Source organism: Haemaphysalis longicornis, unplaced genomic scaffold, assembly GCF_048455015.1.
Source record: "Haemaphysalis longicornis isolate Haplotype H1 unplaced genomic scaffold, Haemaphysalis longicornis Haplotype H1 scaffold_2, whole genome shotgun sequence".
Classification (NCBI taxonomy): domain Eukaryota; kingdom Metazoa; phylum Arthropoda; class Arachnida; order Ixodida; family Ixodidae; genus Haemaphysalis; species Haemaphysalis longicornis.
Window position 1 is genome coordinate 84,003,681 of NW_027526295.1, and position 20,625 is coordinate 84,024,305.

General features: G+C 46.5%; 1 protein-coding gene across 1 annotated transcript; it reads left to right on the forward strand.

The window, feature by feature from the left end:
* Window positions 1-883: 883 nt before the first annotated feature.
* Window positions 884-8,627, forward strand: LOC144168116 (uncharacterized). The gene is made up of 4 exons (XM_077697175.1): window positions 884-1,067; window positions 5,194-5,273; window positions 6,193-6,330; window positions 8,250-8,627. The coding sequence occupies exons 1-4, from the start codon at window positions 884-886 to the stop codon at window positions 8,625-8,627; spliced, it is 780 nt and encodes a 259-aa protein (XP_077553301.1).
* The last annotated feature ends 11,998 nt before the right edge of the window (window positions 8,628-20,625 follow it).

A 20,625-nucleotide genomic window follows, 5' to 3' on the forward strand; every position in this document is an offset into this window, starting at 1 on the left:
CTACTGGGGTGCTTCCAATAAAAGATATTCGGACTCTGACATGCGAAGTACTTGACCGCCCTCCGTTGAGCAGCTTCTGCATTAATTATGGAGTTTGTTTAACCTATTGCGAGTCCGCCGCAGCGGCGCCACCTGATTTCCCTTGGCAAAAGGGGTCTGGCCACAGGGCTTGCACGGGCAGTCTTACCTTGTGCTTGGCTGTTCGGTAGTCCATAAGGGCGGCGTCCCAAGTGGAGGATGGTCATTGCACTGAGATGACCAGCATGGGGGGATACAGCCTCCCATGCATGTCGACAATATGCAGAGTCCTGGCGTTGCGTAGGTTTTTTGAGTTGACGTGAAACCCGGACTACATAGGAAGCAGCTTTTTATACTAGTTCCTGGGAAAATCGCGATGCGTGTTTTACAGTGAACCATACATCTGCCCTTTGGCAGAGGAACCGCCGACGTTCTACGTCATGTCACGAAAACCTTTCGGGAACTGTTAGCAGGATTCCCCGACTTGGAAATTCCGGACATTGCCCCGAGCAAACTGTGCGAACAACTTGGTGTGGCGGAACTCACTGTGAAGCAGAAAGCGCGGTCTAACAAGGCGCGCTGGACGCAGCTTACTTCTTCGGCCCTCCCAGCGGACGTAAAAGATTTCCGGTGGGCGCGTGGTTAGGGCGTCGTGCCCACTAGAGACCGCTTGACAGCGTGGTGCGTAACACCGTCAGCGCGTTGTCCTTAATGCGGAGAAAATGAAACTTTGCGACGTTCAATCGTTCAGTGTTCTATAGCAAGGACGTTTTGGACGCTGATGTCTAGGATGCATAAAGTACGCCTAGGGAAGCGCACAAAATCTCGCGATGCCCTAGTAACTTTTCTGCTATGTGTGGGGGCCATGGCTGTGTGGAGGTGTCGTGGTGTCGCGGCACTCCGCTCCCGGCCTCACAAGGCTGTGCTCCCAATGCTGCTGCGCATGCGCACGCGTCTGTTCGAACACCTGGAAGAAGAGCTTGCCACGTTGGGGGAAGAAGCGTTCCTCCTGCGTTGGTCGTGCCGCTTCATCAAGGTTAACAACGCAGGTTTGGAAATACGAATAACAACGCTCCTTTTGAAATACGAACCATTCCAGAACACTTTAGAATATTAGCCTTGTAACCATACTGAATACGATAGATAGTTATCTGCAGTGTTCACTTTACCATGAACTATCTAAGACTGTAGCAGTGCTACCCACATTCGTGGGTACCACCCTGAAGCTACTGTTCGCATTTGTCGACAACTCAACTTTCCACTCTGTCTATGTTCTAACCTGCGTGGTACAAAATGTTACAACTTGTATCTAGGCCAGTGGCAGAAACTTATGAACTGTTGTTTTTGTGTGTGTTTCCCTTTTGTAATGTGTATTTGTTACCTGATGCATAGTTCCATCGAGGCATGTTATGCATCTGCTTCGATGGACAAATAAACATATTCAAACCCAAGAGGAGGCCGGGCTTTGCACTGCGATCGGTTGAAGCTTGCTGCTACTCCTAACTCGGGTAGGTGGGGTACGTAATTTTTGGTAGTGGGGTTAGGCGTTCGCGCCAGCATGTCTCTTTCTGAAGTCCCAAATAGGACCCGAAGAACAGTGCGTATCTGTTTACCTCACGTCCTACCGAGACGCCGTCGCGGTGCTGTCGGCATTTTGTCGTGTACCACAAGAAGCTGGACGCCGCAGTGTGGATGCTACCCGGCTCTCAACCTCCGAATGAGCGCGGCAAACTCCGTGTGGCATTCTGCGAAGCCATCTCTACATTGACGTTCCCGTGTCCCAACTGGGCAAGTGCAACTGCCTCGCAGCCTCACCCGCGGTGCATGCAGCTTGCTTTAACAGCGGGGGTGTTGAAGCTTTAGTTTCGTGGGATGGCATCCGCAAAAAAAATACAAAGAAAAAAAACTTGGCGCAGCCTGCACTAGTGGTGCAAACCTGGAGAAATACCGGAGCTGGCGGCCCCTTTCCCTTCGTTGAAATCCCGGCTGTTCCAGCATCATCATCATCAGGAGCCCGCTAGGCCCAGTGCAGGAAGAAAACCTCTCCCATCGACCTCCAACCCCTCCTGTTCCGCTCTGCCTGAATCCATTGTTTGTCTCCGAATTTCCTTCTTTCGTCCCTCCATCGAGCAATTGGCTTTATCTTTTTCTGCACCTGTCTCTCGGTAGCCACTCTGACACCCTGGTAGCCCACCGATTGCATTTTGATTAATTACGTGGCCAGACCAAGTCCATTTCTTTTTGGTTATTTGAACTATGATATCTTTTACTCTAGTTTGTTCGCTGATCCAGGAAGCCAACCTCCTGTCTCAAAGCGTTACTCCGATAATTATTTGTTCCATGGCCTATTTAGGTGACCTAAGTTTGCTCTTAAGAAGTTTAGTAAGGCGCCAAGTTTTCGCTCCATATATGTCATCCCCCGACATTTATTTCGGAACTCTCCGCTCACAGATTTCCTCGACTGGCAAGCCCGGATCGTTTCGTCCGCAGGCTTTCACATCTCCACCAAAATTGACTGCGTTAGCACGCGCTAGAACCCGCGACCAGCTCCAAAGCCAACGCCCGCGCCACGAACCCTTAGCAAATGCTGTGCTCCCTGATTGCCATGATGACCGGCTTATATTATAGGTCCTCCATGCAATATGAAGGTCTCGAATGGCGGCGTCACGCTCGGACTTTGATGAAAGGCCGGCAATGCAGTATTTTGGCTGAAGTGTTAGCCGCATTGCCGAGGTGGGAAAAGCAAACCATGTACTTCCGAGTGGCTGTCTAGAGGTGGGGATGTGCTTTGCTTGCCCAGTTTTAGCGTAGGTAAACTCATCGTTTTTGCAATATGTAGCACTGATTTCAGGGATATTCGAAACCGGCAATAAATGAAAAAAAAAGTGGTGATATCTCAATCGCAATAACGAAAAAACGCGATAATAGCTCAATCGTATAGACGCAGGTCTCATACTCTGAGGGATCCAGGTTCGATTCCGAACACGGGAAGTGTTTTGTTTCCTTCCCAGTTGGCTGCACATGCACATTGTTCCCCACCGGTACAACCGGTATCCCTGGGGCGTGTGGGGCGGAACAGTATTTAGGTGTCTGGTTGCACCGTGCAAAGGTCCCCGTTTCGCATCCCGGGACCACCCTAACCGCATTTTTTCTGGCTTCGGGATTTTCTGTCTACACTGGACAAATGTGTTTCCGTCTAATAGCGAAAATGGCGAACCGTGTAACCCATTGCATTTACACAAAAATGCACATCTCGCGGAAGTAACAAATTTGATTGTTATAATACAGTGAATATAGATAATTTGTCAGACCGAATTGCGAACAACCAAAAGATAACAAAAATAGAAAAAAAGCGAATTTTCACATCGATGATCTGGCCAAATAGAAAAATATGCGTCTTATACACCTCCCGCAAAACGGAAAAGTACCCGGAAGAAGTCTGTAGAAAAATGTTCAAAATGCGAATGAGCAAAGCGAAAACGATTAGCTGTTGAAAGCCCTCATTTCCACACAAATGCAAACTCGCCGGAATTAACATTTTGATGGCAATCAGAGTCTAAATGAAGACAATTTGTCGGTCGCAATTTTGACAAAAGAACAAGTAAGAAAAATCGAGAAAATACAATTTTTAGGAAAATGATGTTCGAAAATAAATAATATGCATGTTGTATATTTCCCCAACCTCAAGAATAAACGAAGATAACGCCACAATAAACGTTCAAAATGCAAATAACAATAGCGAAAACTGCCATCCATGTAAAGCCCTGCGTTTCCGCGGAAAGGCTGATTTCGCGGAAATAACACTAATTGTTATTGTAGCGTAAACAGAGATCATTTCTTCAACAGTATCTTTAAAAAGCAAAAAAATGAGAAAAAAGTAAAAAAAAACGCTTTGGCAAAAATACCCTGAAAAAATCAAAAATATTCATCGTATACATCCCCCCTAAACCCGAAGTATAAACACAAAAAGTCAGCAGGAGAACTGTTCTCAATACAAATAAAAAATGAAGGAAATGGGGAGCCATGTAACAACATGTATTTCCACAAATATGCAGATTTTAGCGGAAGTAACACCTGTAATCGGTAAAATAACCACAAAATAATAAAAAACAAAGAATAAAATCTTCCCAAAAACGAACTGAGAAATTCAAAATATGCATCCTATACATTTCCCCCCATACTGAGAATAAACGCGAAAAAAACCGCAAGAAAACTTTGGAAATACGAAAAAAAAGTGCCGTAAACGAACTAACTCCGCGGTAATTCTTGCATGTGCGGAAAAAAACATACATAGCGAATTAAAAAAAAAAACACTTCATCGCTATATAAAGGTGTAAATTTACATCATTACCTAACATAAACAAAGGAAATTTCAAAGAATAATACAATAAAACGTCTTTTGCTGCTCAGATCCATATTTAGCGTAAAGACGTCCCACTCTAGACAAGCGGAATAAGAGTTCTATGCATTAATAAAAAATTCTCTGAATTTCTGCAATTTTTTCTGTGCCTGTTTTGCTACCATTCTGTTCCTGTAGATAAAGCCTGGCTAGCTCGCTTTATGTTCTGGCTCGGTCTGCTTGGAAAATGCGAAAGGCTGCTTTAAGGTTCCTCCTAAAGTGCATTTTAGACACAGTATTAGGGAGGAAAAGCCGACGAAACGAAGTTAGCTGTTTCATTCTCCCCTCTTTATAAAACGAGTAACACAAATTGATTTGATTGATTGATTGTGGGGTTTAACGCGCCGACGCAACGCAGGTGACGAGGCGCGTCGTAGTGGAGGGCTCCGGATTAATTTTGACCACCTTGGGATCCTTAACGTGCGCCGAAATCTCATAAACACCGGCGGTTTTTTGTTTTTTCTTCTATTAAAAACGCAACCGCCGCGGCCGGGAATCGAACCCGCGACCTCGTGCTCAGCAGCGCAACGCCTTAACCACTAAGCCATCGTGCCGGTAGTACCACAAATCGCGTTTTCCTAGTAAGAAGGCGCTTTCCAATATTTTTCTAAGATTGCCCGTCTTGGTAATTCTAATTCAGAAACGAAAGAAAGATTTTATTACAACGTGTGATCTTGAAGTATGTGGCATCCTTGTAAAGTGCGAGTGTCAAACTTACATGTTTTCTGAATTTGCTCATCTCTAAAGCAATGTTGCCGCTGGTATTTCCTTTTCAGCCCTAGCAGTTGGGGCTAACAGCGTTTGCTGCCATTTGGTTGCCGATAATGCTCAGAAACCGTACCAGCTTTCCTTGCAGGTAAGTGGGCGAGTTTTCGAACTTCTCATGATAAAGCAACAATTTCAAGAACTATTCGCAATGCTTGGCAAAGGTTGCGCAAGTTATAAAATTTGCTATAAGCATTACTTTTGTTCTGTAGCTATAGTACGAGCATGTGCACTTAATTGCACTTTTCAATAAAGCACTAGCTCTTTCACCAATTGATATCATCATGTCTTTATAGCCAAATTGCTTGTATCTTCGCACTTCTGTCGCTGTGACATACCCAAAAACGACATATTTCGTGTATGCAGCAAAAGGTGCAATAAATGAAAACAACTTTTTACTACGAGAAAGCGCAGTTTCTTTTCCAATTCCAATTCCAATTCTTTTCCAATTCCGGCCTTGATCTAGCCTATTGCGGCCATATAATTACACAACATTGCTTTAAAGAAAGACATAAGTTTTTGCTGCACTTTAGTTATACGCGCTTCCTAGAAAACAGAGAATGAAGCAAAAAGCGTACATCCACAAACGTGCCCTAAGTCCAAGAGCAAAGTAGCAAACAAATGAACGGTCGTGCGTCAGGCGTGTTGCTTCACTCAGGCCCTTGTGCGAAACAAGAAGAGGAGGGTGCCATCTTCCTCTTTCCGGGGTTGCGCTACGTGGCAGTACAAGCTCTCCACGCACTATAAAAGGCTAGGATGTCCGGAAACGTTTACACTAACCTTACTGTCAGCCATCCTTTCACACAAGTGAAAGTAGAATTGTGAGCTCAACGGTTCAGTTAAACACACTTTATTCGAACCAACCATGATTGTAACGGTAAGTTTTCGGCATAGTTGCAGAATAATAGAAACTTTCTAATTTTGTGCCTGAAATTAGATAGAACGATTCCTAAGACATATACGGCTCACAGTATCCACCGCTCCCATCTTCCTTTTTTGCTTTGTTTCAGGTTGTCGTCGCATGTCTCCTTGCCTGTGCATTTGCCGAAGGCCCGTACGGGTTCCAAGGCAATTTCTACAAGGGACTCCGGGGTCCTCTTGAGGGGTCAGCAGCCACTCCAGGCGTCAGTTCGTTGGATCCCGTTTACGTAAGCACTTGCGTTGCTCTACTGAGGCGGCATTGCGTTTTGTGTTTCAGCAGTTATAATAGTTGACAACGTATATTAAAAAAGTCTTAGGGAGACGTCACTATGGCAGAGTAAAAGGAGTACCACCAAAGACGGCGTCCGGTGCACATTCTACGTTTAAACTTAGTTACATTTATTACTGAAACAAAGATTTTGAATCATACAGTTTGCGAAACTGTTGGATTTTTATTTCCGTTAGCCTTGCGAATAGAAGGCAAGATCTGATGTTGTAAAAGGGTTAAAACGTTCGTGTAACAGAGTTGTCAAGAAAATAAAGGTATAAAAAGAAGCTTTAAGTTTTAAGCTTGTAAACTTGACCCACTGCTTCCCCAATTTGGCCAGCCATTGCTGTCAATGCACCCGTAAAAAAAGCACGTGAATGCGGTCACTAGCGCAGCTCACAAATTGATATAAGTTTCTTGACTACAGCTAGATCCCAAATTGCATTAGTGGAAGACCCTGTCGATCGTATTAACAAAGCCTGCAATGCGACAAATGTAAATTATTGCCGACTAAGTTCGTGCGGTTCTCTTCATCATCTCTGCGCAATAATCAGCGGCCGACACTTATTACAAAAATTTGAAATGGCACGCTCCGCTCGCCGGGAATGATAGAACACGTTCTATTACCTGTGGAGAAAATGAAAAATCGTTTAAAACCACCACGAATATTCGAATCAAACATTTTCTGTTGTTTGGTGCGCATAAAATGGGGTAGTACGAAACCATGCCTGGGCATTCTTAATTTAACCAGTGCACTTATTATGAGCGACGTACTGCTCCGATTTCTTGCTATCCTCCTTTATGCTAAACATGTTCGCCGCAGTACTGAGTTTGGACTGTGGTAGGAAGTTAAGTGTTAACAAAAGAAGATGCGTGCGTTCCTTGCTTTAAACTAACTTGGGTCATGAGCCTCAAGTGGGAAGTTTTCGACACATGAATGCATCGACTTGCGACACGTGAACGAATAACTTGCGATAATTGAATGTATCATATTTTGCCAATGAGGGGAAAATGTTGCTGTCGTAGGTCGTGGACGCCACTAAAAGCTCAGCCGCCATCATGCGAACTGAAATATTGAGCCTTTTTTGCGTTGTAGGGGTGCTGCGTTACACTAACGCCTTAGTTACGCTAACGCGTAAGCAATGACGGTAGCAAAACTGTGTGTAACCCTCACAACCATCACGATGGTCTATGTTCATGATTGCAGCGAATTTGCTTCTTCTTCGCTGCTTCAATGACCTTTACTCCATCTTTGTTGCTATAACGGCGAAAACAAGAAAATCGAAGAAGCAGAACAAACGAACCAAACACGCACACTTAAACTAGGTGCCCGGAGGTGCCACGTGTACCCTATCAAGTGTTCTGTGTGGAGCAGGTGGCGTGATTCCTTCCCCCATAGTCACAGCCCAGTGAGTAAGCCGTTTGAATATCGGGTAGCAAATCACTGTCGTTGTTGACTACAATAACTAAATACCCGAGGGGGTAAAACGACTGACTCTAAATCCGTAGATCTACCAGACACAGGCTCGAAGTCGGTTATTTCTTTTCTTTACATTGTTATACTCATTTTTCTGAAACGCCGGAATCAACAGAGTTCTAACCATCTTCACTGTAAAAAAAACGCAAAAGGAATGGCAATCGAACCAACCGAATGAAAGTAACAGGCGAGTGACCTATCCACATACCCCAAGCAATCAAATGTCGTTAAAACGAATGAGAGACATATTAACTAAAAAAGCTACTTTAACGGTGTTCCACCCTTAGCTTAGGACTGAAGTTTCCTCATTTTTCTGAAGTGAAAACAGTAGCCTGCAACGGTATTCTGAAATTGCTGCTTCCCTCACCAATTTACATTGAACTCGCGATTAACTGACGCAGCCTCCACAGCCGTACAGCTTCGGCTACGACAACACGGACGAGTTCGGAACGCGGATATACCACAAGGAGCAGAGCGACGCCAGCAACACCAAGACCGGCTCGTACGGCTACCGGGATGAGTACGGCATCTTCCGCCGTGTCAACTACGTCGCTGACGCCAACGGATTCCGCGCCACTATTGACACCAATGAGCCGGGAACCGCGGCTGGTCGCAGCGCCGATGCAGTCTTCAACGCCAACCCGGTCGCCGCTCCAGTGCGGGCAAAGTCAGCAGCATCCGCTCCCATCGCTGCATATCTACCCGCCCCTGTTTATGGCGGAAAATACACTGTGCCTGGAGCCAAGTCTCCGTTGGCGAGGCGATCCAGCAGATTTTGACGCTAGAATGTGACAACCTGAAAGCTGCTGCATGATAATTGCTCCATCTCTTTCACTATAAGCAAGTCTAGTTGCCAGCATTCCTGACAGCGTTCTTTAGTTTCTTGAAAAAACGTTGCAAAATCATAAATAGCATTACCGGTGATGTACCTTGTCATCTCTGCCCTACCCTTCTTTAGTTTTGAATGTACGATTTTTGTTTTTTTGTTTTGTGCCAAATTGATCGTCAACGCTTCGCGAAATAAAGCCTTATAAGTGTGACTTTCTGCATGACTTTCTGACAACCTAATGTCTGAAACCTACTATGTACTTTTTTGACTGCTGCTGCTTCTATGTTGAATGCGCCGATATCCCTCTTTCTTGTGCAACAAATACCTTCTTCTGTATGGGTGGCCTCATGGTAGTTTAACCGTGAGGCAGCTGCGTTTATACATGTGCCGCACCGTCGTTTTTTAATATACTTATTTCAGTATACTCATGTGAATATTTCTGCCGACATTTATTTTCTCAATTTGACCCCAAAAACGATTCCGCGAATTTTTTGTAACTTTCCGTACAAATAAAGCACCGTTACTCCAAATTCGCTGACTTCCTCGTCTGGAAACAAACTTGCGTGTAGGCTTGTGAATTACGGGAACCGTAATTGGGCAATTTACCCGGCTCTTATATTGGAGTTGGCTGAAGTTTTCGCTGGGTCAGGCAGGACTGCGTCGGCCTTAACAACGTCGACTAAAAACTTCATTTCCTAGTACTCAAAGCGGCACCTGTCAGGTTTCAGTGTTACTCTTAATGCTCTTACTGCGTCAAGAACAGACTCCAACTTTGCGAAGTGCTTGTCGATGCTCCGGGAGAATACCACAACGTCGTCGAGGTGACCAGGCCAGTGTGCCATTTGAGGCATGGTAGGGACCGTGCTCGTTACTCATTAATACGTTTGTGGTTCCGAGTACAGTCCAAATGGATTCCCCTTGAAATCATACAGGCCATCCGGCGTTATCAACGCTGTCTTCTCCCAGGCCTTTTTCTGCACTCCGATCTCCCAGTGCCTGGTTTCAAGGTCCGTCGAAGAGAAGCACTTCGCGTGGCTGAGGTTGTCAGCGGCGCCCAAGATTCATGGAAGGGGATATACAGTCTAGTCCCCTTGTAACAATATCCGAGTGCCATGGAAATTCCATCCTTATAACCGATGATTGTTATGTGCGGGTTGCTAAATAAAAATACGGAGCAGAGCTGAAAACATTTTATTTGCAGGCAAGGAAAGTTGTACTGCTACCTATTTGTGGGAAAGAAGCCATACTCCGTCAGCTTTGTTTGCTGCACACAAAGCTGGCGCACATCTTTTTCAAGAGCATCTATAGGTGCTTCACCTAGCTGAGCGAAGGTCCTTGGTGGAAACGAAGTCCCTGAGAGACTATCGTGCGTTGAGCCCCCTGCGAAGGTTCTACCCGAGTAGGCTGTGCAACCGCGTCGTAAGAGTTTTTACTGCCACCGCTGCCCGCACAACGTATCCGCGCAAGGGTCGCCTTTTCAGTGAGGCACTCAGACGTTTCCAAAACATCGGCCCTGACGTCTGATCCGCGGAAAAACGGACGTAGTTCAAGAGGCATCCAGTCAAGTTCAACGCAGCAGGCACGGGGACGAAGCCAAAGCGGCGGCATCGGAAGCTGTGTTTGGAGAGATAACTGTTCCCCTCCTCCACCCGCTTCCTGGTAAGCGCTGCAGTTGACTCGTTTTCTGAGGGGTGGACGGGATGCAAGGCGATACGCGGCCAGTGTTGCCATTGCTGGGCGTGAGACATCCGCAAAAAGCAATGAGAAATCCGCCAGTTTCCGCTAGATTCTAAAACATAACCGCTAAATTTTCCGCTAGGGCCTATTTTATTTAAAAACTGTGCAATTTTGTATGATAAATACCTTTATCATTCTTAAAAGCTCCCCAAAACTACGAGAGCTGAAATAACATATAAAAGAGTCTTCCAAGGAGTCTAACTGGACACTTGAGGCTTCAGTGCTGCGGTGGTCGTCATTGGTCAACCTCATCACAGATGAGGCTAAAAGTTGTAAATGTCCACACTGATGAAAAAAAAAGAACTCGCAGGTCAACGAAAAACAAATGGAGGTCTTCGTCGCCGCTGTCGTCGTCTGACACCCTCTCCACAGGACCGCTGGTACTTGTTGAGGGACCAGAAGGGTGACTTGGTTGCACATACGTTGCAGATGTCCTGATTGCACTAGCAAGTGCCGCGGGAAGTTCGTAATCAAAACAACTTTTCTGGTGTAGCTTCAGCCCCGCTCTTACGACGAGGATAGCGTTTGTTGTTTCAGGCTTCAGCTTGTTCCTGAGCTTGGATTTTACTATGTTAAGCTGACTAAACGTCCTCTCTACTTCGGCATTTGAATACGGCAGCACGGGTTTTCGCCGCAGGCGTCCTTATAGGAGTGAACTTCACAGCAGAACGACTGCGTGGACGATAGTTGCTTCCAGTCCAAGAAGATGATTTTGCTCCACTGGTCCTGAATTTTTTCGATTGTCTCAGGGGGCACTGCCATTGCTTCCAGCAGAGGAATCAATGGCTCCTTCACGACGCACAAAGCGTTTTCGACTAATAAGAGCTATGTTTTCTGGAGAATTGTGATGTTGTCGGGAAGTCGCTGTCTGATTTGATCTACTAGCGTGGTAATATACCCTATGCAGCTTTATTGTTATGCAACAATTTCTGCATTTTTAGAGGACACGGGAATGGTTTCTTGCAGGGCGATTTTGAATCGGTGCACTGCGTGAGGTATCCGCCAGAAATCCGCTGTGTATGAAAGTGGCCCGTCAAAAAATCCACTAGCCGCTAGACTAATATTTTCCCCGTCAGAATAAAATGAAATCCGCCAGATTTAGCGGAAAATCCGCTAAATTGGCATCACTGTACGCGGCGCATGGCATCGTCATGGTTGGCGTGGAGAGCCAGCGGCAGCTAGCATTTTTGGTGCTTGCTATAACCCGATTCAATCGTTATATCCGATACCGCGGCCCTGAAGCATTGTAATAAGCGGTTTATTTTCTCATGGAAAGCATACAAAAGCTGACGGTGCCATAGCGGTTCATCGTTAGTATTCCGATATATTGTATAAACGGTATCGTTATAAGTGGACTCGACTATACGTCTTTTTTCTAAGTTTCTTCAATAGCCGGTTGTAAACGCAGAACCTCATAGGGCCGTTTTGTTTTCACAATCACAAGTCGAGCCACCCATGGGCTGTTGGACCGGTGTATGATGTTGTTGTCGAGCATGTCTTCAGTTTTAGTGCAAATAGCTTGGCGCGCGGGGGCAGACACGCGGTAACGTGACTGTGGCCTTGGTGGGGCGCCATCTTCCGTAATTATTAGGTACTTTGCAAGGGGCGTCCGACAAGGAATATAGGTCGAATAAAAACCGTCGCTGTGGCGCTGTAGCAAGGCCCTCGAATTTGCCTATTCTATAGCGGAGGGGTGAGCCTCTAGTTGGTCGCACAATTTCATGCCGTAAAAAAAAAAAAATCCCAGCCACGACCAAGGCGTTCTCGTGTAACAAGCCAAGGGCATGCGTCCGACCAATCGGGAATACCGCATAAAGCTCAGTGTTCGTTTTAAAACCTACAAAACCAGAATACAAACCACATTTTGGATGATGAGGCGCCTTGTGAACAACGGACCCCCTCTCTTCCCGCACTCCCGCCATGTGTTTCTGGTAAAGACGATGTTTGCAGATTCTTTTTGAAGGCGAGGCAGGACTAGAGTGAAAAAATAGAGCAGTTATTGCCCAAGACATCAAGCGCTTGCCTCAGGGTAGGCAGGACCCAGCATTTTCCGCCAGAGAAGCCCAGCTCAAGTGACAAGCCCGCCGAGACGTCGACAAACATTTCAGAACTTCACCCGTCAGAATTTCTATTGGTTTACACAAGCTTTGCTGGACATCCACTTTCGCAGGGCGGGATTGCGCGTTTTAACGCGATGGCGTTATTAAGCCTATTCTCGGTTTTTCCGTGCCTGCTAGTCATCCGCTATCAACCGCGCTTATCAAACATCCACGGGAGTACGTCATTGATGCGAACAGGAAACTACAACTTAGACCGCGAGGGCCTTATTCTCCACTGCACTGACTCCCAGGCAATTCGCCATGATTTTAGCGTAGGAACAACGTAAGCAATCAGTGACGTGATGCACTGTATAGCTCTGACGAAATGCAGGATAATTTGAAGCTCACTCATAAAGCTCACAATCAAGGTATCAAATATTGCGCATAAAAGATACAAAAACACTTGGCATGTACTATAAAATTAGGACGGCGGCCGAGAATGGCAAGAGAAACACATTTCTGCAGGTCAAAATTGGCGTCAACACCACAAGGTGATCGAGTAACTTTTATCCAAAAGCAAGCGAAAGGCGGCTGTCTAGCTAAAGAACACCACACAATTTTTTTACAGTATCTATTTATTTCTTTCAATCGCTTTTAGTAACATAGCTGGGCTCTCTGCTTCAATGCAAGCTTTGTTGCATTATGACCTTCCCGGCCGCCACCGCCGCCACGCCATCGCCTGCTGCTATGTTACAAGTTCATGAGTTCATGGCGTGATCACAGCAAAAGACTGTCGCGACCAATGCTTGTATGACACATAAGAGCAGCGAAGCGCTACGTCTGATAACAGCGGAGCGCACCGATGTCGCCGATTTACTCATCGTCAAGCTCGACTTCACTCAGCGCTGCAATGAACAAAAAAGTCACTTTTCTTTGTTATTTTTCTCTTGAGTTCGATCATGTGACCCAGAATCTTACTAGGAGGAGGGTTGACAAATACCATGGATTGGGTTCTCTTTTTCATAGACAGGCTTCTAGTGCTCACTTATGTGGCGGTTACACCAAACAAATAATTTTTATTTTATTGCCAAACATAAAAGCAAAATACTGCACGTTATTTGTATGCTCCGTGATCACTGACTTGGAAACAGTTGAAACTATTATTTGTTTCCGTAGAAAACATTCTTTAAAGCGCACGCCAATGTGGAACTGCGCCTGCTGTAAATTCGTGCACATTTCGCGGCGTTGAAGATCGGGGAAATTTTTTGCCCTATTTTCCGGCTAAAGCAGCCGCAATTTTCAAGCTGTTACGTAACATTACGTCACATTTACGCAGAATGAAGTTGCCAATGTGTGACGTGATCGTTCCCGCCAACTGTTTAAATTACGTCACGCATTCTCAGCCAATCACAGATATGCGTGTATTACAAGCAGTATTGTTGTTGAATAGCAAAGACAGGCTTACGTTGTCATGTCCGGTGCATTTAGTTTAGTTTTTAATTGCTGGCCAATAAGCCAAGAATTGTGCACTTCACGAAGAGAGAAATAGAGAAAACTGTAGAACTATTGACAGTAAACGCCATGAAACATCAATATGAAGAAATGACGCACAACCGGTTTGTGAACCGGAAGCACGTGACCAAAATTGAAAGACAATCAGAAAAGACTTCTGGCAAATTCCCCAGTTTCCTGTGAATGTCTGCTGTCGAGAATAGGGAAACCCACATACGAGGGTATGCCGGAATCGGCAGTACAGAGCAGTGGCAATTAGATTGGGGAAAGAAAGACCATAATACTACGGCAGAAACGAAAAAACGGATATGCGATTTAAGAGGACCAGCGCAGTGAAATTTGTTCTACACCCCATGGACAGTCGTATACTCGCCAGAAACGGTCGCCAGCCGTGCTCGCAAGTTCCGCCATCACCAAAGCACATGTCCAAATTACAGTAATGCCGGCACTACCTAACAACTTGTCAACTACAGAGAATGGTGGGAGCGGTGAACTCCAATCTGTCTGGAATTCAGGTAAACTTATGTTAGAACCAGAAAACAAAATAAAATGTGTCCTAATATAAAACGGGTATACGGCTTCTAATTACAAAATTTTCGAATGCTTTTATTTTAACTTTTGCGCACCCTGTCACCGCCGCAGGCTCTGTACAGCAAACTGTGAATAGCGTGACGCGGTCAATTAAGAAAACCTAAAATACGTCAGCATGTCATCTTAGAAAACGGTCACGTAAGAATCATCGACATTACCCTACAGAGAAGCGGCAGAGCTGACCACACGCTTTTCAAAATACAGGAAATTTTGACCATTTTACCCTCACTGTGAAACGCCTATACAGAGGAAAAGCAGGAATAACAGAAGAAACGACAAAAGTTGTGCCGCCACTGATCCTTAGCCTGACATCGGTACATGTGCCGCACCAGAAATTTACCAGCAGCGAAGACAGAAAAATAAGCTCCTCTATTGCAAGAGCGTATACGGCAGCCCTACATCCCAATTTTCATGATCATCCTACACGTCCTAAATTGTGTGTTACACTAACTTCGACTATACAGGACAGGCCAATCTTCTAGCGCAAAAGGAGCCTCTGGGAAACAAGTTGGTACCGGTCATACAATGGTATACATGCCGCACCTTCAGAGAGAAACGTCTGGACGCCATGATGGATATGTCTGCTATCCATAAACGACCTTTACTATCGAAAAATATACACCCCATGCTACAAAACGAGCAAGGATTATCTTACACCGAGTCACGCTCCAAAACTATGAAAACTGAGATAACGCCGGTACTCGCAGATCCGAAAGGACGAAGGCAACAATTGTCCTAGTGAACTACCGTGGCACTCGCTGTGAATTAAGTACCCTCCTACACACAGAAACAGAAAAGCGGAAATCTTGGCGATCCGCTGAGCGGAACTACAAAATTGATACTTAAACATCATTACACACGTTTAAAAGGCCATTAGCCTTTTGGCCGCAGGCATAGTACATAAACGCTTGAAGGGACTCTAATATCCACAATGATGAAAATTAATATCGCATCAACACCCCGACAAAAGGGTCGGGAAGGGGACGGTGGTGCCGACGAAAATCCACGCAAACTTTGAGACCGTGCTCCAATTTGAAGATGACTGCCACACTTCCCTCAGGATAAATATTGAGAACATCTCCTCATATTGAAGCATATGCTCAGGGGCGAACAACACAAACATTGCTTGTTATATTCACATCGACAAATACGAAGCTTTGCTGGCTAGCGTGTCTCCTCAATATCATCGTTAGCTGATTATGAGGCCCTGGAGGTGGGTTCCACCCTTGTGGTCTACCACTCTAGTGCACTGACCCCAGCCTCAAAAATGGGACGAGTGTCACCGTTGTCGTAGACTAAGTCACGCCCTCATCACAGCAGGCAAAGAACTTGACCTCAACGGAACCGCCGATACGGAGACAAGGGCAATCGCGCGTGCTATAGAGCACTCTTGCCGTTCTGTGCCAGAAACCGGTGCAGTGTATATCTAAACCGACTCTCAAACTGCATTACTGCATGCCGACTACGTGTCTACAACCCAATACACAGAACTTCCGCTCAGATACTCAACAAGGTCCTCGCTTCAAGTCAGAAGTGCTACAAGGTAATGTTGGTACCTCGCACAAAGCATGCCAGGCAATGCGAGCGCACACGCACACGTCCGAGCGATAAACTACCGGGCGCCCGAGCATGCACTTCCACCTTCAAAGGAACGTGGGGCGCCACCAGCACCTCAAGAACCAGTTGACAGAAGGGATCTCAATAGTTCGCTCCAGTGTCTATCGGTGCGAATATGTCCATCCCGTCGATGTTTATCTGTACATCAGAAGCGATCCTATGCTACGAAGGATAAAACGGCACTAAAATATCTTCCCGACATCGACATACCACACCCTCTAGACGAACTTGACACTCCTTTTACCCTGGCAGAACTTCACGTTGCGCTCGCTCAAGGCAAATCTAGATCCGCCCCGGGCCATGATAAAATCACTTGGCAAGATCTCCGCAATCTATCAACGCACGGCCATGAAGCCCTTCTGAGTGTTGTCAACGAATCATGGGAAACGGGACAAGTCCACGAGCACTTGAAGACGACCATCATTCATCCCATCCCGAAGCCTGGTAAAGACGCCCGAAGACCCGAAAATCTGCGACCTATTGCACTAACTCCGATCCTGTGCAAGGTCATCGAGCGAGTAATTAACAACCGACTTCAGTTCCATCTCGAGCGCACAGGTTGGTTTCATCCATCGCTAACCGGCTTCAGACCTAATCTTAGTACGCACGACTACCTTTGGCTGCTCCGAAGAGTCGTAAATCGTACATCTCGAAAACAACTCCCGGATTACATTCTGGCGCTTGATATGCAGAAAGCATTTGATAACGTCAGCCAAGAGGGGATCCTACACGAACTCGCCGTGGCTTTCCCAAGTAAGAAGGCTCAAGTATGGATCCGCAATTTTCTTGAGCATCGGCCAATCAGACTAAATCCCCGAGATGAATCACCCACGATGTACTATCTTGACAGAGGAGTTCCGCAGGGGTCTATTCTTGGTCCACTCCTCTTCATCTTAGCTATGAGTAGAGTCGCCCGCAAACTGGAAGAGGACTCAGCCGCTCGGTTTGCATTCTATGCCGACGATATCGTCGTATGGACTGAATCGGCGGATTATGACAACAAAGACCTTATGCAAACCGAACTACAAGCTGCAGTCTTCAGCCTTGAAACGTCCCTTTTGAACTTCAATTTGAACCTTTCCCCAAACAAGCCTGAGTTTCGTAGCATTGATGGCAAACACTCCAGAAATCCAGCGCAAGTCATCCGACTCCAAATTGGCCAGACAAGTATCGACTCCAAGAATGGTACCATTAGACTCCTGGGCCTACAAGTGAGCAGTTGTAATAGCCCTAATGCGTGGATACGACATCTACATACCTCATGGAGATCCAGTATGCATCTAATATCAAGAATTTCTAACAAGTATGGCGGTTCTCAGCAAACCTCTTGCCTCATGTTAGCCCGTGCTGTAGCCCACGGCAGGATGACATATGGTTTCCCCGTGTATGAGTTCAATTCAAGACAAATCCAAGAACTCATCATTCTGAACCGGACACTAATCAGGACGGTTACTGGACTTCCAAGCCATACAAGAACGGACATCCTTGAGCAATCTGTCTCTCTACCACCTGTTATTAAAGTGGTCGAAGAAACCCAACAACGATTTCAAAACCATCTCGACCATACTCCTCAGGGACGTGCCCTACAAAGGTAGGACCTTCTAAAACGTGAATTTGACCCCAGAACTGTCCACAAAACGCTTCAACTATGGGAAAGACCCTTTCTTGGTATCATTCGTCGGCGCCCCATTTCTCGGCGTCACCCGGAGGCCAGGGAAAAATATGTGCAAAAACAATCCAACGACAAAGAAGAAGGCGAAGTTGATCTTTTTACCGATGCTGCCGTTACTGACACTGCTGCAGCCATAGCATGGAAGTGCCCAGAACTTCCTCAGCTGGATGGGTCTCGCACTATTACTAACACGTGTGGACTGACCGACGAAGCGGAACCCTTTGGAATATTAGGTGCTCTACAAAGAATTCAGAATCATTCAGAACAGCTACAAACAAGGAAATTCAGAGTCATAACACACTCTTACGTGGCACTCAGGGAGCTTAACAAAGCCTTCACGCAAAATTTTACAGCTAATTCCATACTAAAAACGGTACAAGAACTCAGTTTTGAAGTAATCAAAGTCCGCATGGCTTGGACTTCAGCACATACACCAGGAGCGCAGGGCAACCAACTGGCACATATTTCTGCCCAGGAGTGTGTACGAAATCCTCCCTTGGTCACCCCTATCGTCACTGAGTGCACTGCGTCCGCCCAAACAGACGTACCCACTACCAACTGGCAACAAGAGCACCGACGATTCAAACTACTCAGCAGACAACGACTAGCTGAAGCTTCCCCACCTGGTTTTTTGACACCTTTAAAGACGCTATCGAGACGAGAAGAAGTATTCGCCAACAAGGTGTATGCGGATGCGGCTTACACACCGGACGTCATTTCTAAATGGAGAAGAAATCAGGCTTCGCCATCTTAGTGTACCTTCTGTGTGGTATATACTATCACCAACCTCTTTCATTTAATTTGGTCTTGTTCAGCATTCGCAAGTGGCAGAGAGCAACTCCTACAGTCCCAGGCGGCCCCACAATCACTATCTGAGCACTTGCAGCTTATTAGAGGCACTCCACGCACCCTTGAAAGGGTAGCAAACTTTGCTGTACAAAGTGGTCTGTACAGAGTTGTATAGTGGCTGACTGACACCCACCCTTTTTTCAAGTGTTCGTGCACGCGACTGTACTCGTGTGAAGCTCGTGTGAACAGTGTGAACAGTGTGAACAGTGGTCCACATACCAACGACCAGTGCCTCTGTGAACACTCAAACCGCGCCTGCAGCTAACCGGAAGAGGAACTTTAAACGATTACAACGTCATGTCATCATTATTTGTAATACGGGTCTTCCCTTTTCCTTTTCCCCCCAACCCCCACCAGGGCCTCAGGCCTCTTCCCAAATAAAGGTCATTCATTCATTCATTCGAGTTTTTAGTTTTTCTACACGTGGGGTCACGGCTGGTTCGGGTTAATTGCCAGTGGCTACGCTTTATCAATCTCGTCGTGATTTTAACTGCTGGTTTCATCCTGCCGGGTAGGCGTCATGCCCTGTCGCGGTCGGGGTTAGGGGGCGGGGTGTCAAGTCAGGAATAAATCGGTGGGTTGGGCTATGGGTGCGTAGTGAACTTTAGCTTTCGGTGCAACGTTGCGTCGTTGGAGTATGCTTGCTTTTTTCTCCGGAGTGCAACTTCACGTCCAGAGGATGCTGCTTTTAGTTTCCCCTTGGCGGGTAGTGCGACCTTCCACATTTTGAAGTCGTCGTTGCTGCAACGGCTCGGTGATGTCTATAAATAGGGTGATGGTGAGTGTTTGACACGCGGCGGATTTCAGCTGTTCTGCGACCGCTACTCGTCAATCTCACTCGGTCCACGACCGAGAAAAGGGCGGTGTGCATCAATGCAGAAACCTCGTAGGTCGAATAGTTTGTGATGGCAGCGACAGTAGATGTGGCCGACTTCTCCGAGGTCTTAGCACCTCGGACGGTGATCTGAAGTAACTACGCCTCTGTCTTCCTTGGAGTATAGGGAGGAAATGCACGTGGTCGGGCGGGTGATGTCGGACGGTGGTGCGAAAGGGCGTCCTGGCGACGAACAGTAGGAACAGCTCAACGAATAAATGGCAGCGCCGGACGATAGCATACGTTTTCGGTATGTTTCCGGCGGCGTAGGAGCCTGCAATGCATACTGCACTTCCTTAAGGCTCATGCTGGGCAATGAAGAAACCTTAGATGGCGGCGTAGTTGGGAAAAGTTACCGCGAACTCGTGGAGTTATGCTGTCTTCCCGAACAACGGCGATGATGGTTTTACGCAAGGCGTCCTTTTAGGTTTCATGGGTGTCGTCCGAGTTCGCAGGGAGAACTGTTACTTGCGGCCGTGCTCTCTTGCGCACATGTCCCGAGTTTCTCAATCATAGCGGTTTCGGACGCGAACTAATTTATGGTTTCTTTGGGGATGACGCACTACCGCGGCGAACAGAGCTCCTACTTGAACCCTCACATTAGCAAGTGCAGCTTTTAGACTTCCGCCATTTCAGGGTGATTGTAACGGAACTGCCAGTTAAATTCTTTAACGAACTTTTAAAACAACACCTTCGTTGGGATGCTGCGTCCGCGTTTCCACCAACATCCCATCTCGTTTCTTTCGAATAACCGTAGTGCATGTTTTCAGAATAACTGTAGTGCATGTGCTGGCCAGCGTGTCTCCTCAATATCATCGTTAGCTGATTCTGAGGCCCTGCAGTTGGGTTCCACCCTTGTGGTCTACCACTCTACTGCACGACTGACCCCAGCCTCCAAAATGGGACGGGTGTCACCGTTGTCGTAGACGAAGTCACGCCCTCATAACAGCAGGCAAAGAACTTGACCTCAACGCAACCGCCGATACGGAGACAAGGGCAATCGCGCGTGCTATAGAGCACTCTTGCCGTTCTGTGCCAGAAACCGGTGCAGTGTATA